This window comes from Lynx rufus, unplaced genomic scaffold, assembly GCF_022079265.1.
Source record: "Lynx rufus isolate CCGP_SWC_20201006 ecotype Redwood Valley unplaced genomic scaffold, mLynRuf1.p SCAF_16, whole genome shotgun sequence".
Classification (NCBI taxonomy): Eukaryota; Metazoa; Chordata; class Mammalia; order Carnivora; family Felidae; genus Lynx; species Lynx rufus.
The window spans coordinates 12,323,253-12,339,337 of record NW_025814830.1 but is presented as its reverse complement, the minus strand read 5'-3'; the positions used below and the strand labels follow the sequence as shown (position 1 = coordinate 12,339,337).

General features: G+C 35.7%; 2 protein-coding genes across 4 annotated transcripts in view; one reads left to right on the top strand and one right to left on the bottom strand.

The window, feature by feature from the left end:
* LOC124511172 (zinc finger protein 585A) overlaps positions 1 to 16,085 on the top strand; it is a 333,171-nt gene that overhangs the window by 94,276 nt on the left and 222,810 nt on the right. The window lies entirely within an intron of this gene.
* The window catches only part of ZNF527 (zinc finger protein 527), a 31,069-nt gene continuing 16,705 nt past the window's right edge, over positions 1,722 to 16,085 (bottom strand). For 2 of the 3 annotated variants that reach the window (XM_047078145.1, XM_047078146.1), the window contains one exon: positions 1,722 to 3,893. In XM_047078145.1, the coding sequence (XP_046934101.1) occupies positions 2,320 to 3,893 (1,574 nt within the window). In that variant the 3' untranslated portion in view covers positions 1,722 to 2,319. Of the gene's footprint in view, positions 3,894 to 7,033; positions 7,142 to 16,085 lie in introns of those variants that run through there. The other variant, XM_047078149.1, reaches the window with a different exon arrangement.

Sequence of the window (16,085 nt, the reverse complement as noted above, 5' to 3'; positions counted from 1 at the left end):
CTCTAAGATACTAATAATGCATATTTTTTTTTATTTTTTTCAACGTTTATTTATTTTTGAGAGACAGAGAGAGACAGAGCATGAGGAAGGGAGGGGCAGAGAGAGAGGGAGACACAGAATCTGAAGCAGGCTCCAGGCTCCAAGCTGTCAGCACAGAGCCCGACACAGGGCTTGAACCCATAAACCATGAGATCATGACCCAGGCCGAAGTCAGACACTTAACTGAGCCACCCAGGCATCCCAATAATGCATAAGTTTTTAATAATGCTAAAAGATTAAGTCACTATATCACAATAAGACAGTGGGTTGTATAGTTGCAGATAAATAAAATTTAATACCTCACTGTGAGGTAAAACACCAGATATAAGTACAAACACCTATGCTAAAGGCATGGGTGTAAAAGATTTTACAACATTACAAGTGAAGTTTAATTGAAAAAACAATCAATCAGAGGAAGAAATCAGGTGCCATACTTAGAATCAATTAGTGAATAACTCAAACTCTTCTTTGGTCTGAGCCATTATTCTTTTTCTTTTAGGCCTGTTAAGTTTACTGTAACCTTGGGGAGTGTTCCAAAATAAGTTATTACTCAACTCTTAGAAAGTATTAAAATAAGTATTTCTATACACCTAGGAAATATAAGAAAGAATAAAGAAGTGACATGGATTTTTAGCATATGATATTGACATTTTAGGTTAGATGTGGTATGTTTGGCAGCGTTTTATAATCATTTTTTTCTGTTCAAGGTTTGAAGTATTAAGTCATACTAAATCTATGGTTTAAGTTGTTTCAAGGCCATTTGTCTTAATATTTGGGAAATTTTCAGATTTGTATTAGATATAAGAATGAGTTGACTAATAAAGAACTTTTAAGAGTAGTAGTCATTGTTTCACTCCATGCACATACATAAATCCTTTATTCTTTCATAAGTCCTTTGTTCTGTTGTTTTCATAGATGCTGTCCAGACAATGTCCAAAATTCTAATGGTTCTAACTGTTCAAGGTGGCCCCATTACCATATCATCAAAGTTTACTTCCCTACGTCCACTCAAATAAAATAGGAATATACTGCCCTATACCCTCATATTCCTTATTACTCTGAAGAATGGTAATAATTTATGCCCTCAAAATTTTACGCTCCAACTGTTTTACCTTCGCCATGAGTTGAAAATGTCGCATCCTTTCTGCCAGTAATGTCTGTCTGAATCTCTAGTTCCAAACAAGATAAAAATTTCTTAAACCAAAATTATGATCTACCCACAAAAGAAGACCTCATTTACAATTCTATTATATTCTATTACACAGTATATTTAAATCCATACTGTAAACAGAAAATCAAATAATTCCTTTAAGATGAAGAGCCATTCATGAACTTTTCTCTCAGCTTGTCATTCTTTCTTTAAAGGCCTATGGTGAGTCATTACCACAGATGATTTTAATTCCTTATGGGAAAGCCTGTTAAGGAGTTTTACTAAGTGAATTTTTAAAAAAATTATCCTTATTATGAAGCAGTCTAATAAATACTAACTTTTATCAACAAATAAAATGTAAAAATTCTCTCAGCTTTGTGAAGGCTGTATATTGAACTTCCATAAACTTGTTTCAGCAAAAGGTTTCTCAGGATAATTACACCATATAAAATATTAAGGCTTTCTCACATGTAGCAAATACAGGGTGCATGAATCAGTACTATAATTCCAAGAGGCAAAAATCCAATTCAAATTAACTTAAGCAAAAAAAGGAAATTTATTGTATCACAAAAATGAAAAAGTAAAAGATGGTATAGACTTCAGGCATGATTGAATTGAGAAGATAAAACAATGTCATCAGATTTCTGTCTCTCTGTGTTGGACTGATCCTGGGAAGGCTTTCCTCATGTAGTGGCAAAAAGGCTACTGGTGAGTTTTTAACCTTGAAAAAAAGTCCTTGCAGCTTGCAATTCCAGGAAAAACATTATCTTCTCTGACTATCCATAACAATACCCTGTTATAGGGTTCTAGTGGTCCAGACAAGGCCATCTGCCAATCCCTTATTAACTAGCTTGTGGCCAGCCCATGACCAATCCACTGCTTTCCCTGATTAATAGTTTCATCAGAATGATACGCAATGAGGGTGAGGTAAATTTCAAACGCGGCATAGAACAGATCCAAAAGTAACAGATGTCTACTATTCAGGCTATTTCAAATAAGGGATGCTCATAAACTGAAGGCTTTTTCCATATTTACTACATTCATAGAATCATTAACCAAAGAATTAATTGACTGATATTTATTTAATAAGGACTGAGTGGTGACTGTTTTCTTCCTTATACTTGTTATAATCAGAGAGTTTCTTTATTATGAATTTTCTGATGTCGTCTAAGGGCTGAGGCACAGCTAAAATTAGTCCCACATTCACTGCAGTTATAGGGTTTGTCTCCAGCATGAATTCTCTGGTGTAGCCTAAGGGACAAGATCTGATGGAAAGCCTTCCCACATTCATTACATTCATAGGGTTTCTCTCCAGTATGAATTCTCTGATGTTGATTAAGGTATGAGCCACAACTGAAGGCCTTCCCACATTTGTTACATTCATAGGGTTTCTCTCCTGCATGACTTCTCTTATGATGAATTAGAACTAAAGCATCACTGAAGGCTTTCCCACATTTACTGCATTCAAAAGGTCTCTCTCCAGTATGTATTCTATGATGTCGATTAAGTTGTGAGTCAGTCCTAAAAAACTTCCCACATTTGATGCATTCATAGGGCTTTTCACCTGTATGAATTCTCTGATGTTGATTAAGGTGTGAGCGATAGCCAAAAGTCTTCCCACATTCATTACATTTAAAGGGTTTCTCTCCTGTATGAATCCTTTGATGCAGAGTAAGGGCAATGCGTCTGCTGAAGGCTTTTCCACATTGATTACATTCATAGGGTTTCTCTCCAGTGTGAATTCTCTGATGTTGATTGAGGTGTGCGCTCTGTCTGAAGGCTTTGTTACATTCCTTACATTCATATGGTTTCTCCCCTGTGTGAATTCTCTGATGTTCAACAAGGAAGGCATAACGGCTAAAGGCCTTCCCACATTCATTGCATGCAAAGGGTTTCTCTCCGGTGTGGATTCTCTGATGTTGAGCAAGGTGTGCACTCTGTCTGAAAGCTTTGTTACATTCCTTACACTCATAAGGTTTCTCTCCAATATGACTTCTTTGATGTTCACTGAGAAAGAAGTCATGGCTAAAGGCTTTTCCACAGTCATTGCATGCATATGGTTTCTCTCCACTGTGAATTCTCTGAGGTTGAGTAAAGAATGAGTAACAGCTAAAGGCATCATCACATTCATTGAATCCATGTGGTAATTTTCCAAAATGAGTCGTCTGATGTTGAGTAAGTAATGAATGGAAACTTAAGAGATTTGAAAAATCATTACTTTCATAAGGTTTCTCCCCAGGAGGACTTCCTATATCTTTACTAAGGTATGTATTCTGGTTGAATTCTTCACATTCATTATCTATCAAAGATTCTTTCTCAGCAGGTAATCTTTTATGTTCAATTAGGATGGAATTTGGGGGAAACATTTTATCATAAATATCAAATTTATGCATTTGCTCTATTGTGGGAACTCTCTCTTGTGTCGAAAGTACTGACTTCAAGAGAACACTTCTCTCAGAATTGTTATATTTATTGTCTCTTTTCACAGCAGGGATTTCCCTAAGAGTTGTCACTTGCCGGAAATGCCTCTCCTGATTTTGTTGATGCCGCTCAAATTCACCCTTGTATTTCCAGGCTTCTCTGAAACTGGAATATTCAAGGTTATAACTTGTAAGTCTTTCCATTACCATGCCCTGGGATATTTCCTCTTCATCAATGTACCATTTTGGAGGTAATTCCTTGATTTCATACCAAGACTCCCAGTCTGAAAAATATCAAGAAAGCAAATGTGTCCTTTTTTTTCCTTTGCAAGGAGAAAACTGTTATAGAAGAAATAAGAATTTATTTGGGGGGGATGGAGGGGAGAAAGTACATGGTTTTGACACCTTTCAAATATGGCCATGCAATATGAACAAAACACAAAGAAAGAAGAACGAAGAGAGCTGATAAAGGAAGATATATGTGTTGGTGATGGTGACGAGGTGATAGAAGAAACGTAGGGTACAAAGCACATTTATATACAGATAAAATGTAGGGTACTTAGATGCAGACAAAGGTAAAGGCTGAGAAAATAAGAAATTGAAAACAACTGATTAGATCATAATCAGTTTCCCTGCCTTGAAGTCTCAAGTCCTATTCACTATCTAGTCCTATTCATAAGACTAAAAGCTCCATGAGTCAGTGACTAATGTTTACTTCTTTTTCTTCTTACTGCTGCATTTAGTGCCTAGGACAATGGTAGCATTTTGTTGAATGAATGAATGCTAACAAAAAGCTCAACAACTTCTAAGATTTTATCAAGGACCAGAAAAAAATTATCATGGTTTTGGGTTTTTTTTTTTTTTTAGGTGTCTAGAATAAATCTGGAGGTCAGCTTTTCTCATCATTGAGAGAAAAATGCTACCTACAGAACAGACACTTGATATTTTCAGGAGAGGATGTTGGTTGAGACAAGATGGAAAGAAAACTGTTTTTAAAAGATGACCTCAACAAAAAAAGGAAAATGAGGGGAGCCTGGCTGGCTAAGTTGGTGGAGCATGGAGCATGCAACTCTTGATCTCGGTGTTGTATGTCTGAGCCCTATGTTGGGTGTGGAGATTACTTAAAAATAAAATCTTAAAAAAAAAAGGAGGGGTGCCTGGGTGACTTAGCGTCTGACTTCGGCTCAGGTCATGATCTCGCAGTTCTTGAGTTCAAACCCCGTGTCAGGGCTCTGTGCTGACAGCTCAGAGCCTGGAGCCTGCTTCATATTCTGTGTCTCCCTCTCTCTCTGCCCCTCCCCTGCTGTGCTCTGTCTGTCTCTCTCTCTCTATCAAAAATAAATAAACATTAAAAAAAGGAAAATGAAAAAAATCCTTTTCTTTTTTTTTTTTAAAGTTTATCCATTTTTGAGAGAGAGAGACAGAGCATGAGCAGGGGAGAGGCAGAGAGAGAGAGGGACACACAGAATCCGAAGCAGGCTCCAGACTCTGAGCTGCCAACACAGAGCCCGACGCAGGGCTCGAACTTATGAACCATGAGATCATGGCCTGAGCTGAAGTTGGATGTTCAATCAACTGAGTCACCCAGGCTCCCTGAGAAAGTCCTTTTCATGTCACACACAATAATCAGCCAATATATTCAACTGTACAGAATCTACTACTATGTGCCCAGCATCCAGTAGAGGAAAAATTGTCTGAGACACACACAGGTCCTTCTCCCTTTTTTAAACTCTAAGGAGGTGAAACTTGTGCATACAAAAATTCAACATGACACATAATGAAGGACTAGCTAATATGATACAGATTATTAGTAGTATAAGTGTCAGAAAAGAGAGATCAAAACTCACTAGTTTAGTTAAGGAATAATTCCTGGAGAATCTGAGCTTTATTTTCAAGGCTATGATCAAGCTTCCAAAATGCAGTGATTATTTTATTAACAGTCACTTTCATGTTTTGATATTCACAGGGATTATTTTAGAACTGTACATGTTAGCATTTTTTTTTTTTTAGTTAATTAGATATAGTCTTTTCCATAACAGCATCCCATCTATTGAAAGAAAAGCTGCTTCCAGGCCAGGTCAGCACAAATTAAAAAGCAAAGAACACATTATGCATCTGTATCTTTCTTCTTTCCAATACAGCCTCCACTCAAGGAAAGCCCCATCCCTACCTATCCCTCCTATGCACAGCCACAGATTTTCTCATACTTGGGGCTCTATCTCAACCAAGGCCTGAGAGGAATTTGTTCACTTATCCTCTGTTAGGTCCACACTGTTGTTCTTTTCTTTTTCTTTCTTTCTTTTTCTTTCTTTCTTTCTTTCTTTCTTCTTTCTTCCTTTTTTTTTTGGCAGAAACTCATTCTGTTCCCTCACCAACTCTCCTAGAACCTCCGTTCCTATACTCATCACCTAGGGTCACTACATTTCCTCTTACCAAGAATAAACCTTTTCTCTATTCCAGAAGCTTTATACAATACCTACTGTAATGCTGAGTAAAAGAAGACTGATGGGAGAAGACTACAAACATTTTCTAACATCAGATGCCTAGAGCTCCAACCAGATGCCTAGAGCTCCAAACTTTTTTGTGGAAAAAAAAAAAGATATTCTGTACTTAGGCAAATGAATACTATAGGGGAAGGAACTCCATATAGGGCACTCCAGGGGAAAGTATAGAGTATAGCCTAGGGAAAGTATACAGCAAGAAGCAAGTACGAAGGAAGACATATTCATTATGCTTGGAGTAGAGAAATACTTAGAAATCAGTGGTATTAAGATATTATGGTGACATTCAGCAAAAGAGAGAAGACAACTCACTCATATCAGTGATTGAGGGGAAAAGGGAAGTTATGGATTCAGGTAAATTGGGAGAGAGCCAAATGGGCATCCATGTGTCACAATGGAAACAACATAGGGTTTGGGGTCATAGGCGAGTTTAATCCTACTTCTGCATCTAGATAGCTAGTTATTCTACCTTTAACAAATTGATTAACCCACCTCTTAAGCCTCAGTTTCACAGCAGGCAAAATGAGGTGACCTTACTAGTATGGTATAAGAATAAAGGATAATAAATTTAGAAAATATCTAGGAGTATCTGGTTCATTATAGGTATTCAGTGACACTTATCACACAATGAAACAAATTAATATGTATTCATTCAGTTATTCTTATACGTACACCATTATGTCTGAAAAGGGATTATGAAATAGACTGATGGTCAAGTGGCAAGACACAGAATGGGAGAAGTAAACCCTTTGGGGTTAAAATATATCCAGGCAATTAGAGATGTGTGATTTCCAACTAATTATAATCTATAAATGAATGAAATTAAAAATCAAAGAATGATCAACTTTGGAATCCAATCAGAACTGCACAAAAAGTATTAAGCATAGTTATTTATTGTTGGAAGAGGAAAAGTTCTTTCTTACTAGACTGTAGAGTCTCCCACATGCTGAACTGATGAGCAGTAGACAAACTGGTAGATATCCTGATGAAGTAAGTAATCTCCTGGCATGAAACCCAGAAGATTCTAGTAGGAAATCTGGGGAAAAAAGGACAGGACCTAAGGAGAAGTCTGAAGAAGGAGAAAGTTTACTGCTAAAGCCCAGAATTCATGTTCCAATGAATAGCCTGACCAATGACCCATAGACTTAGAGATTGGATCTTCACCTTTAAAAAGCCATATAGAGGGGAACCTAGGTGGCTCAGTCAGTTGAGCATCTGACTCTTGATTTCAGCTCAGGTCATGATCCCAGGGTAATAAGATTGAGCTCCGCATCAGGCTCCACACTGAGCATGGAGCCTACCTGGGATTCTCTCTCTCTGTCCCTCTCTCCTACTTGTGCTCTGTCTCTCTCCAAAAATAAAACCAAAAAGCAAAAACAAAACCTGTATGGAGCTATGCTGTCCAGTATGGTAGCCACTAATCACATATGGCAATTCAACACATATTTAAATTCATTAAAATAAAAAAAATTTAATTCAGTTTTTCAGTAATGCCTTGTCATATTTCAAGTGCTCAACAGCCAAATATGGCTAGTGGCTACAATACTGGAAAGCACAAACACAGATCATAACCATCCTCACAGAATGTTCTACTAGACAGCACTGGATAGAGATCCAAAGTAACATGACAAAGATCTTATGTTTGAATGAGGAAAAGACAGAAAAATAGGGACAGGAGTAGGTTAAAGGGAGAGAGAAACAGAACAGAACTTTGGACAGAGAAAAAGGATAGCAGAACTATCTTATACATCTCAGTATGCTGACAAGTAGAAAAATAAAGATACCTGGATTTATCAAAATTAGAGGGGTAGAAGCCAGACTGCAAGTGGTAAGACAATGCAAGAGAATTTGAAGTAAAGGAAATGAGATTACAATTGGTACAGAAGTGACTGGAAGAGAGAAGGGAATATGGTATATAGAAACACCAAAAAGGTCCCATAAAATGGTATGAAATTATTTTAAAGATCTTTTCAAAGAAGATTTAAGTAAATAAAAATGTAAGATATAACTGTACCAAAAGAAAAAAATGGATACACATGCTTGTTTACCCCAACTTAATTTGTATCAGGTCAGTTTCAATCAGAATTTTATTTTTATAAAATCAAGGATTTTATTTCTGAACTTATGAAATTATTTTAAAGGATTCATGGCAAAAAATGAGCAATAATATAAAAAAAATTCTGAAGAAAAAAAGTTTCTGGACCAATAATATGACCTAAGCATTGCATTTTATACCTTCATTTCATTAAAATCCCTAGGAAAGGACTCAACCAGGGTGACTTGTAAAATTCTCTAATATTATAGGGAAATGTCAAGAGAAACACCTGAAGCATGCAAGCTTATGGGATGTAGATATCAGAGCAAAGAGCTCTGTAGTTCATCCCCTTCCCCACTTCTCTCTCACAACCATAAGTTTGTTCTCCATATTTATAGGTCTGATTCTGCTTTTTGTTTTAGTTTCTTTAGATTCCACTTCTGAGTAAAATCATATGGTATTTGTCTTTCTCAGTCTTATTTCACTTAGCATAATGCCCCGTAGAGGTCCATCAGTGTTGTCACAAATGGCAAGATTGTGTCTTTTTATGGTTTCGTAATATTCCATTGTGCATATATACACCGTATCTTACTTCTCCATTTGTCTATTGATGGACACTTAGGTTACTTCTATATCTTGACTATTACAAATGATGCTGCAATAAATATATGGGTGCATATATCTTTTTGAATTAGTGTTTTCATTTTCTTCAGGTAAATACTCACTGGTGGAATTATTGTAACATATGGTATTTCTACTTTTAATTTGGGGTGGGGGGGCTTGTATACTGTTTTCCACAGTGGCTGTACCAGTTTACATTCCCACTGGCAGTACACTAGGGTTGCTTTTTCTCCACATCCTCATCAATACAATGTTTTAAGTTAAAAAAGTTTTTTTTTTAAGCAAGTTGAAAATAGATGCATATAAAAATTGTGTGTGTGTGTGTGTGTGTGTGTGTGTGTGTGTGTGTGTATCTGTGCAAGAGACATTGTAGAAAAATACAGATCCAACCATGAATAGCAGTGGTCTTTGGATGATATCTTGAGAGAGTATACTTTCTACTTTATACATTTGTTAATTGCTTGAATATTTTCTAATAAATATTATTTCTATTTAAAAGAAAAAAGGAGGGGCGCCTGGGTGGCTCAATCAGTTAAGCATCCAATTTCAGCTCAGGTCATGATCTTACGGTCCTTGGGTTTGAGCCCTGCATCAGACTCTGTACTGACAGCTCTAAGCCTGGAACCTACTTCAGCTTCTGTGTCTCCTTCTCCCTCTGCCACTCCCCCACTCACATTCTGTCTCTGTCTCTCTCTCTCTCAAAACTAAACATTAAAAAAATTTTTTTAATAAAAGAAAAAAGGAAAAGGGTGCCTGGTTGGCTCAGTCAGTAGAGCATGTGACTCTTCATCTTGGGATTGTAAGTTCAAACCCCACATGGGGTGTAGAGATTACTTAAAAAAAAAAAGGGAAAATGTTAGCTGGTCCTTAGCTGCACCTCTCATACATATTCAGATAGATATGGAATCCTTCCATGTGTTTTTTCCATAAGATTCCCTTCAACTAAGTGTGTTCAGGATGATGGAGTTTACTCAAATAAAAAAATATATATTTTAAAAAACTTAAAATACTGTTGGGGTGGATGGGTGGCTCAGTTGGTTGGGTGTCCAACTTCAGCTAAGGTCATGATCTCACGGTTTGTGAGTTTGAGCCCTGCATTGGGCTCTGTGCTGACAGCTCCAAGCCTGGAGCCTGCTAAGGATTCTGTGTCTTCCCCTGTCTCTGCCCCTTCCCTGCTCATGCTCTGTCTCTCTGTCTCAAAAATAAACATCTTCTTATTGTTACTTTATTTTTTAAATTTACATCCAGATTAGTTAGCATATAGTGCAACAATGATTTCAGGAGTAGATTCCTTAATGCCCCTTACCTATTTAACCCATCCCCCCTCCCATAATCCCTCCAGCAACCCTCTGTTTGTTCTCCATATTTAGGAATCTCTTATGTTTTGTCTCCATCCCTGTTTTTATATTATTTTTGCTTCCCTTCCCTTTTGTTCATCTGTTCTATGTCTTAAAGTCCTCATATGAGTGAAGTCATATGATATTTGTCTTTCTCTAATTTTGCTTAGCATAATACCCTCTAGTTCCATCTATGTAGTTGCAATAAATAAACATTTTTCTTTTTTTTTTATATGAAGTTTATTGACTAAATAAACATTTTTCAAAAAAAATTTTAATGAGTGTTGAAAGAGATTTAAAAAAAATGTTTTTGAGTATAGCTGACACATGATGTTACATAGTTTCAGGTACATAACCACATCTAGTTAAAACTCACTACATTCTGGCCAAGGACCAAACACTGCCCACTGCAGGCAAGGAGAGCCTCTGCAGATGACTGGCCTGAAAGAGCAGCCAAAAAACATAACAAGAGAGGGCACATAGTACACACCAGAGACATTCCTTGAAGCGCCATGCCCTGGACACTATATGAGCTCTTCTTCATAAAGCCATTACTCTCAGGCGCAGGAAACATAACAGGCTTTTCTAACATACAGAAGAAGTCAGAGACAGAATGTCAAGGTGTAGGAATTCATCCCAAAAGAAAGAACAAGGTCAGAGCCAGAGATCTAATGGAAACAGACATAAGTAATATGCCTGATGGAAAATTTAAAGAAACAATCATAAGAATACTTACTGGGCTTGAGAAAAAAAATGGAAGACTTCAGGGAGGCCCTTACCACAGAGATAAAAGAATTAAAAAACAATCAGTGGGAAATGAAAAATACAATAACTGAGATTCAAACAGAATGGATGTAATGACCACAAGGATGGAAAAAGCAGAGGAACAAATAAGTGATATTAAAGATAGAATAATGGAAAATAATGAAGCTGAACAAAAGAAAGAATTATGGATCAAAGAATAGACTTCAAAAACTCAGTGACTCTATCAAAAGTAGTAACATTCATATTACAGGAGCCACAGAAGAATAACAAATGTTGTTAAAATGTCTATTATTACCCAAAGCAATCTATACATTTAATGCAATCCATATCAAAACACCAACAGCATTTTTCACAGAGCTAGAAAAAACAATCCTAAAATTTGTATGGAACCACAAAAGACCCCGAATAGCCAAAGTAATCTTGAAAAAGAAAAGCAAAGCTAGAGGCATCACAATTCCAGACTTCAAGTTATATTATAAAGCTGTAATCATCAAGACAGTATGGTTACTGGCACGAAAACAGATACATAGATCAATGAAACAGAATAGAAAACCCAGAAATGAACTCACAAGTATATGGTCAATTCATCTTCAACAAAGCAGGAAAGAATATTAATGGAAAAAGACAGTCTCTTCAACAAATGGTGTTGGGGAAACTGGACAGCAACATGCAAAAGAATGAAACTGGACTAGTTTCTCTACCATACACAAAAATAAATTCAATATTGGTTAAACGTGAAACCTGAAACCATCAAAATCCTAGAGGAGAATATAGGCAGTAACCTCTTAGACATCGACCATAGCCACTTCTTACTAGATATGTCTCCTGAGGCAAGGAAAACAAAAGCAAAAATAAACTATTGGGCTTAATCAAAATAAAAAACTTCTGCACAGAGAAGGAAACAATCAACAAAACTAACTAAAAGGCAACCTACAAAATGGGAGAAGATATTTGCAAATGATGTATCTAATAAAGGGTTAGTATCCAAAATATATAAAGAACTTATCAAACTCAACACCCAGAAATCAAATAATCCAGTGAAGAGATGGGCAGAAGACATAAATAGACATTTTCCCAAAGAAGACATACAGATGGCCAACTAACACATGAAAAGATGCTTATCATCACTCATCATCAAGGAAATACAAATCAAAACTCCAATATCACCTCACACTAGTCAGAATGGCTAAAATGAACAACTCAGGAAACAAGTATTAACAAAGATGGGGAGAAAGGGGAATGCTCTTACACTATTGGTGGTAATATAAACTGTTGCAGCCACTATGGAAAACAGTATGAAGGTTTCTCAAAAAGCTAAAAATAGAACTACCCTACAAATCAGCAACTGCACTACTAGGAATTTATACAAAGGATACAAAAATACTGATGTGAAGGGATACATGCACCCTGATGTTTACAGCAGAGGTACCAACAATAGCCAAATTATGAAAACATCCCAAATGTCCATTGACTGATGAATGGATAAAGATGTGGTACATATATACAATGGATTATTACTCAGCCATAAAAAATGAATGAAATGTTGTCATTTGCAATGCTGTGGATGGAGCTGTAGAGTGTTATGCTAAGCAAAATAAGTCAGTCAGAGAAAGACACAGACCATATGATTTCACTCATGTGGAATTTAAGAAACAAAAACAAATGAATATAGCAGGGGCAAAAAAGAGAGAAGCAAACTAAGAAACAGACTCTTAACTACAGAGAACAAACTGATGGTTACTGGAGGGAGATGGGCAGAGGGATGGATTAAATAGGTGATAGGTATTAAGGAGGGTACTTGTAATGAGCACTGGGTTTGTATGTATGTGATTAATCACTAAATTCTACACTTGACCCTAATATTACACTGTTTGTTAACTAACTGGAATTTAAATAAAAATTTGGAGAAAAATAATTTTTAAATACAATGTTACATTAGTTTCAGGTATACAACACAGTGATCCAAATTCTGTATACCTTATGCTATGCTCCCCACAAGTGTACTTACTATCTGTCACCATACAATGCTATTATAATATCACCAACTGGATTCCCTATGCTGTGTGTTTTATTCCCTCCCATGACTTGCTCATTCCATAACTGGAAGCCTGTATCTCCCACTCCCCTTCACCCATTTTGCCCATCCTTCCACTTCCTTCCCTCTGGCAAATGTCAGTTTGTTCTCCATTCTACTTGAGTTCTCTGATTCTACTTTGAGTTTGTTTCATTTGTTTTGTTTCTTTTAGATTCCAGATATGAGTGAAAACATATGGACCTAAAAGGAATTATGCTAAGTGAAATAACTCAGACTGAGAAAGACTAAGAAAGTTGTTTTTTAATGAAAACTAAGTTGAAAGTTTTTAGAAAAATAGGCTAAAAGTGTGTCACTTAAAAACTTGCTTTTGTATTCCATGTGGAAAAGAATTGTGAAAGCCTATTAAAAACGTTAAAATCTCTACAAAGATTCTTTATTCACATTGGTTTGAAATGTTATGCTTTGCTTAAAAAAAATGAGCAATAGATATTGTAGATAGTGCATCATGAGTGTGGCTTATATAAGGAGGACAGTGCTAAACTCCAACAGATCATATTCAAATAAAGGCTTTATAACTGTATCAGAAAATTAATGAATATTTATATATATGTTATACAGTTAAAATAAAATGTCTCACGTGTGTATTTTTCATGATTCCTCATAACCAACTTTTTAAAAAAGTAATCACTTACAAATCAAATAAACAGCAGTCTGTTTTGCACAATTTTATATTTCTATAGATTTATAAAAGAAGAATTAAATAACACTATATAGATACATATTTTAACTATTAATATCCATTGTCAAACTGCCCTCCAAAATAATTCTTATCAATTTGCATTACTACCAGAACATAAAGTACATGTCATCAAACTCATCTATCCTAACATCATTCTAAAATCTTTGCCCCTGTAAGGAAAGAGTACCTCATTATTTTATAATTTCCAAATTTCTGATTATAAAAAAGAGGATTTTATATATTGATATAAAATACATGTACTGACTATGTATTTTGTGGTTTCATCTTTGGTGAATTCTTTATTCATATCCTTCACACATATTTTAATTGCACTAGCATTTTCTTTTAAGTGGTTTAAAGAAGTCATTTATACATTTATGGCATTAAGGCTTTATAGTATTTTTTCCCTCAAATTGCCATTTTTTATTGTCACGTCATTTTTTATTGTCACATGTCATCTTCATTTATAGTGCTTTCGATAAAATTTTTGAAAACGTTATGAAGTCAAATCTCCCAGTTTTCCATTATAGAGTCTTGCCTTGATGTCATTTTAAGAAAGACTTGCCAAAATCCAGTATTATAAAAATACCATCCTTAACTTTAAAAAAAATCTCTCCATGCTGCTGATTTGAAAAGCTACCTTTATCAAATACTAAGTTCTCATGTGTACATGGGTATATTTCTGTACTTTCTCTGTTGTTCCACTGATCTATTTCACTGCCTTTGTATCAGACTATTCTCCCCCATAGATAACAGGCAAAACTTTAAATATTAAAAATTGAATCAAGCACTATATTGAATGAATAATACACAGAAGCAAGTATGCAATCCAGAAATATAAAAATAGTTCAGCAAGAGGAAATCTTTACTATAAATTCTTTTTTTGTTTGTTTTTTAAATTCTTTTTTTTAATGTTTATTTATTTATTTTGAGAGAGAGACAGAGAGAGAGCATGAGTGGGGGAGACAGAATCTTAAGCAGGATCCATGCTCAGCATGGAGCCCAACGCAGGGCTTGATCTCATGCTCATGAGATCATGACCTCAGCCAAAATCAAGAGTTGGACGCTTAACCAACTGAGCCACCCAAGTACCCCTATTATAAATTCTTATAGAATTTTTCTTCTATAACTTTTATAGAAGAAAAAATAGTAAAAGAGAAAAAAAATAATTGCCTTGAAAGATGCTGAAAATATATAAAATTCAAAAGCCTCTCATGCTTAAAATATATACATCCGTACATACAATACATAGTGCTAGGGATGGAAAAAAATAGGCACATTTAGTCTGAAACCCCTAAAAATGTCCCATCATATCAGAAAGAAAAAAATTATAGCAATTGTTCAACACAAATATGGAAACTGTGGTTGATAAAGTAGAATTAAAATAAGAAAAGGGAAAGGGGAACATATACACTGGAAAGGTATTATTACATCCAGCAAATAGTTTGCCTTTTCCTCTTAAGTCCATAGAAACATCTCCCAGACTCCCTTGCAACCGAGTGACTGAATTCTGGCTAATCAGAAGTGACAGATGCCACAAATGGTACTTCCAGACCAGTCCATTAAAAACGTCCTGAGAGATCCTTCATCCATTTGTGTGTGTGTGCGTGTGTTTCTATCTCCCCCTTTCTTTCTCAGTGGCTGGCTTCAGAGGATTCAGCAGAGGACTTCCAGGCAATGGTGAGTCCTAAGAGATGACACAGCCAACAGATGAAATAGAGCTGTATAGCTGAATGACAGCATGCAGCAGAGGCCCAGGATAACCTCACACTGGACTGTGACATGTGCAAGAAACAATCCCTATTGTTTTTATTCACTGAGGCTTTGTTAAAATAATTAGATTTATGTTGACTAATACACTCAGAGAATTGTTGAAAACCTACTACAAAAAAGAGTATATTGAACTGGCTAGATAGATGATACAATAATGCAAATTAATACTTTTTCTATATACCAGCAATAACCAAACATCTAAAGGTATATAATGCTACATAGTAAGGAAAATAGTATAGCATTGGCTTAGGAATAAGTAAATAGATCAATGTAACAAAAAAACAGAGGACAGAAACAAGATTCATGCAAACATAAGGACTTAGCATATTTCAGAGGTGACGTTATAATTAATAGAGAAGAAATGGACAAATAAACAGTACTGGGAAAACTCCATGTGGAAAAAAAGGCCTAATACATCATATTTTAAAATTAAAGCTCAGATGGATTATAGGAGAAGACTGTAAAAGTATGGAAAGAGCCCAAATGTCCAATGATGGATGAATAGATAAAGAAGATATGGTATATATATACAATGGAGTATTACTCGGCAATCAAAAAGAATGAAATCTTTCAACTATGTGGGACTAGAGGGTATTATGCTAAGTGAAATTGGTCAGAGAAAGACAAAAATCATATGACTTCACTCATAGGAGGACTTTAAGAGACAAAA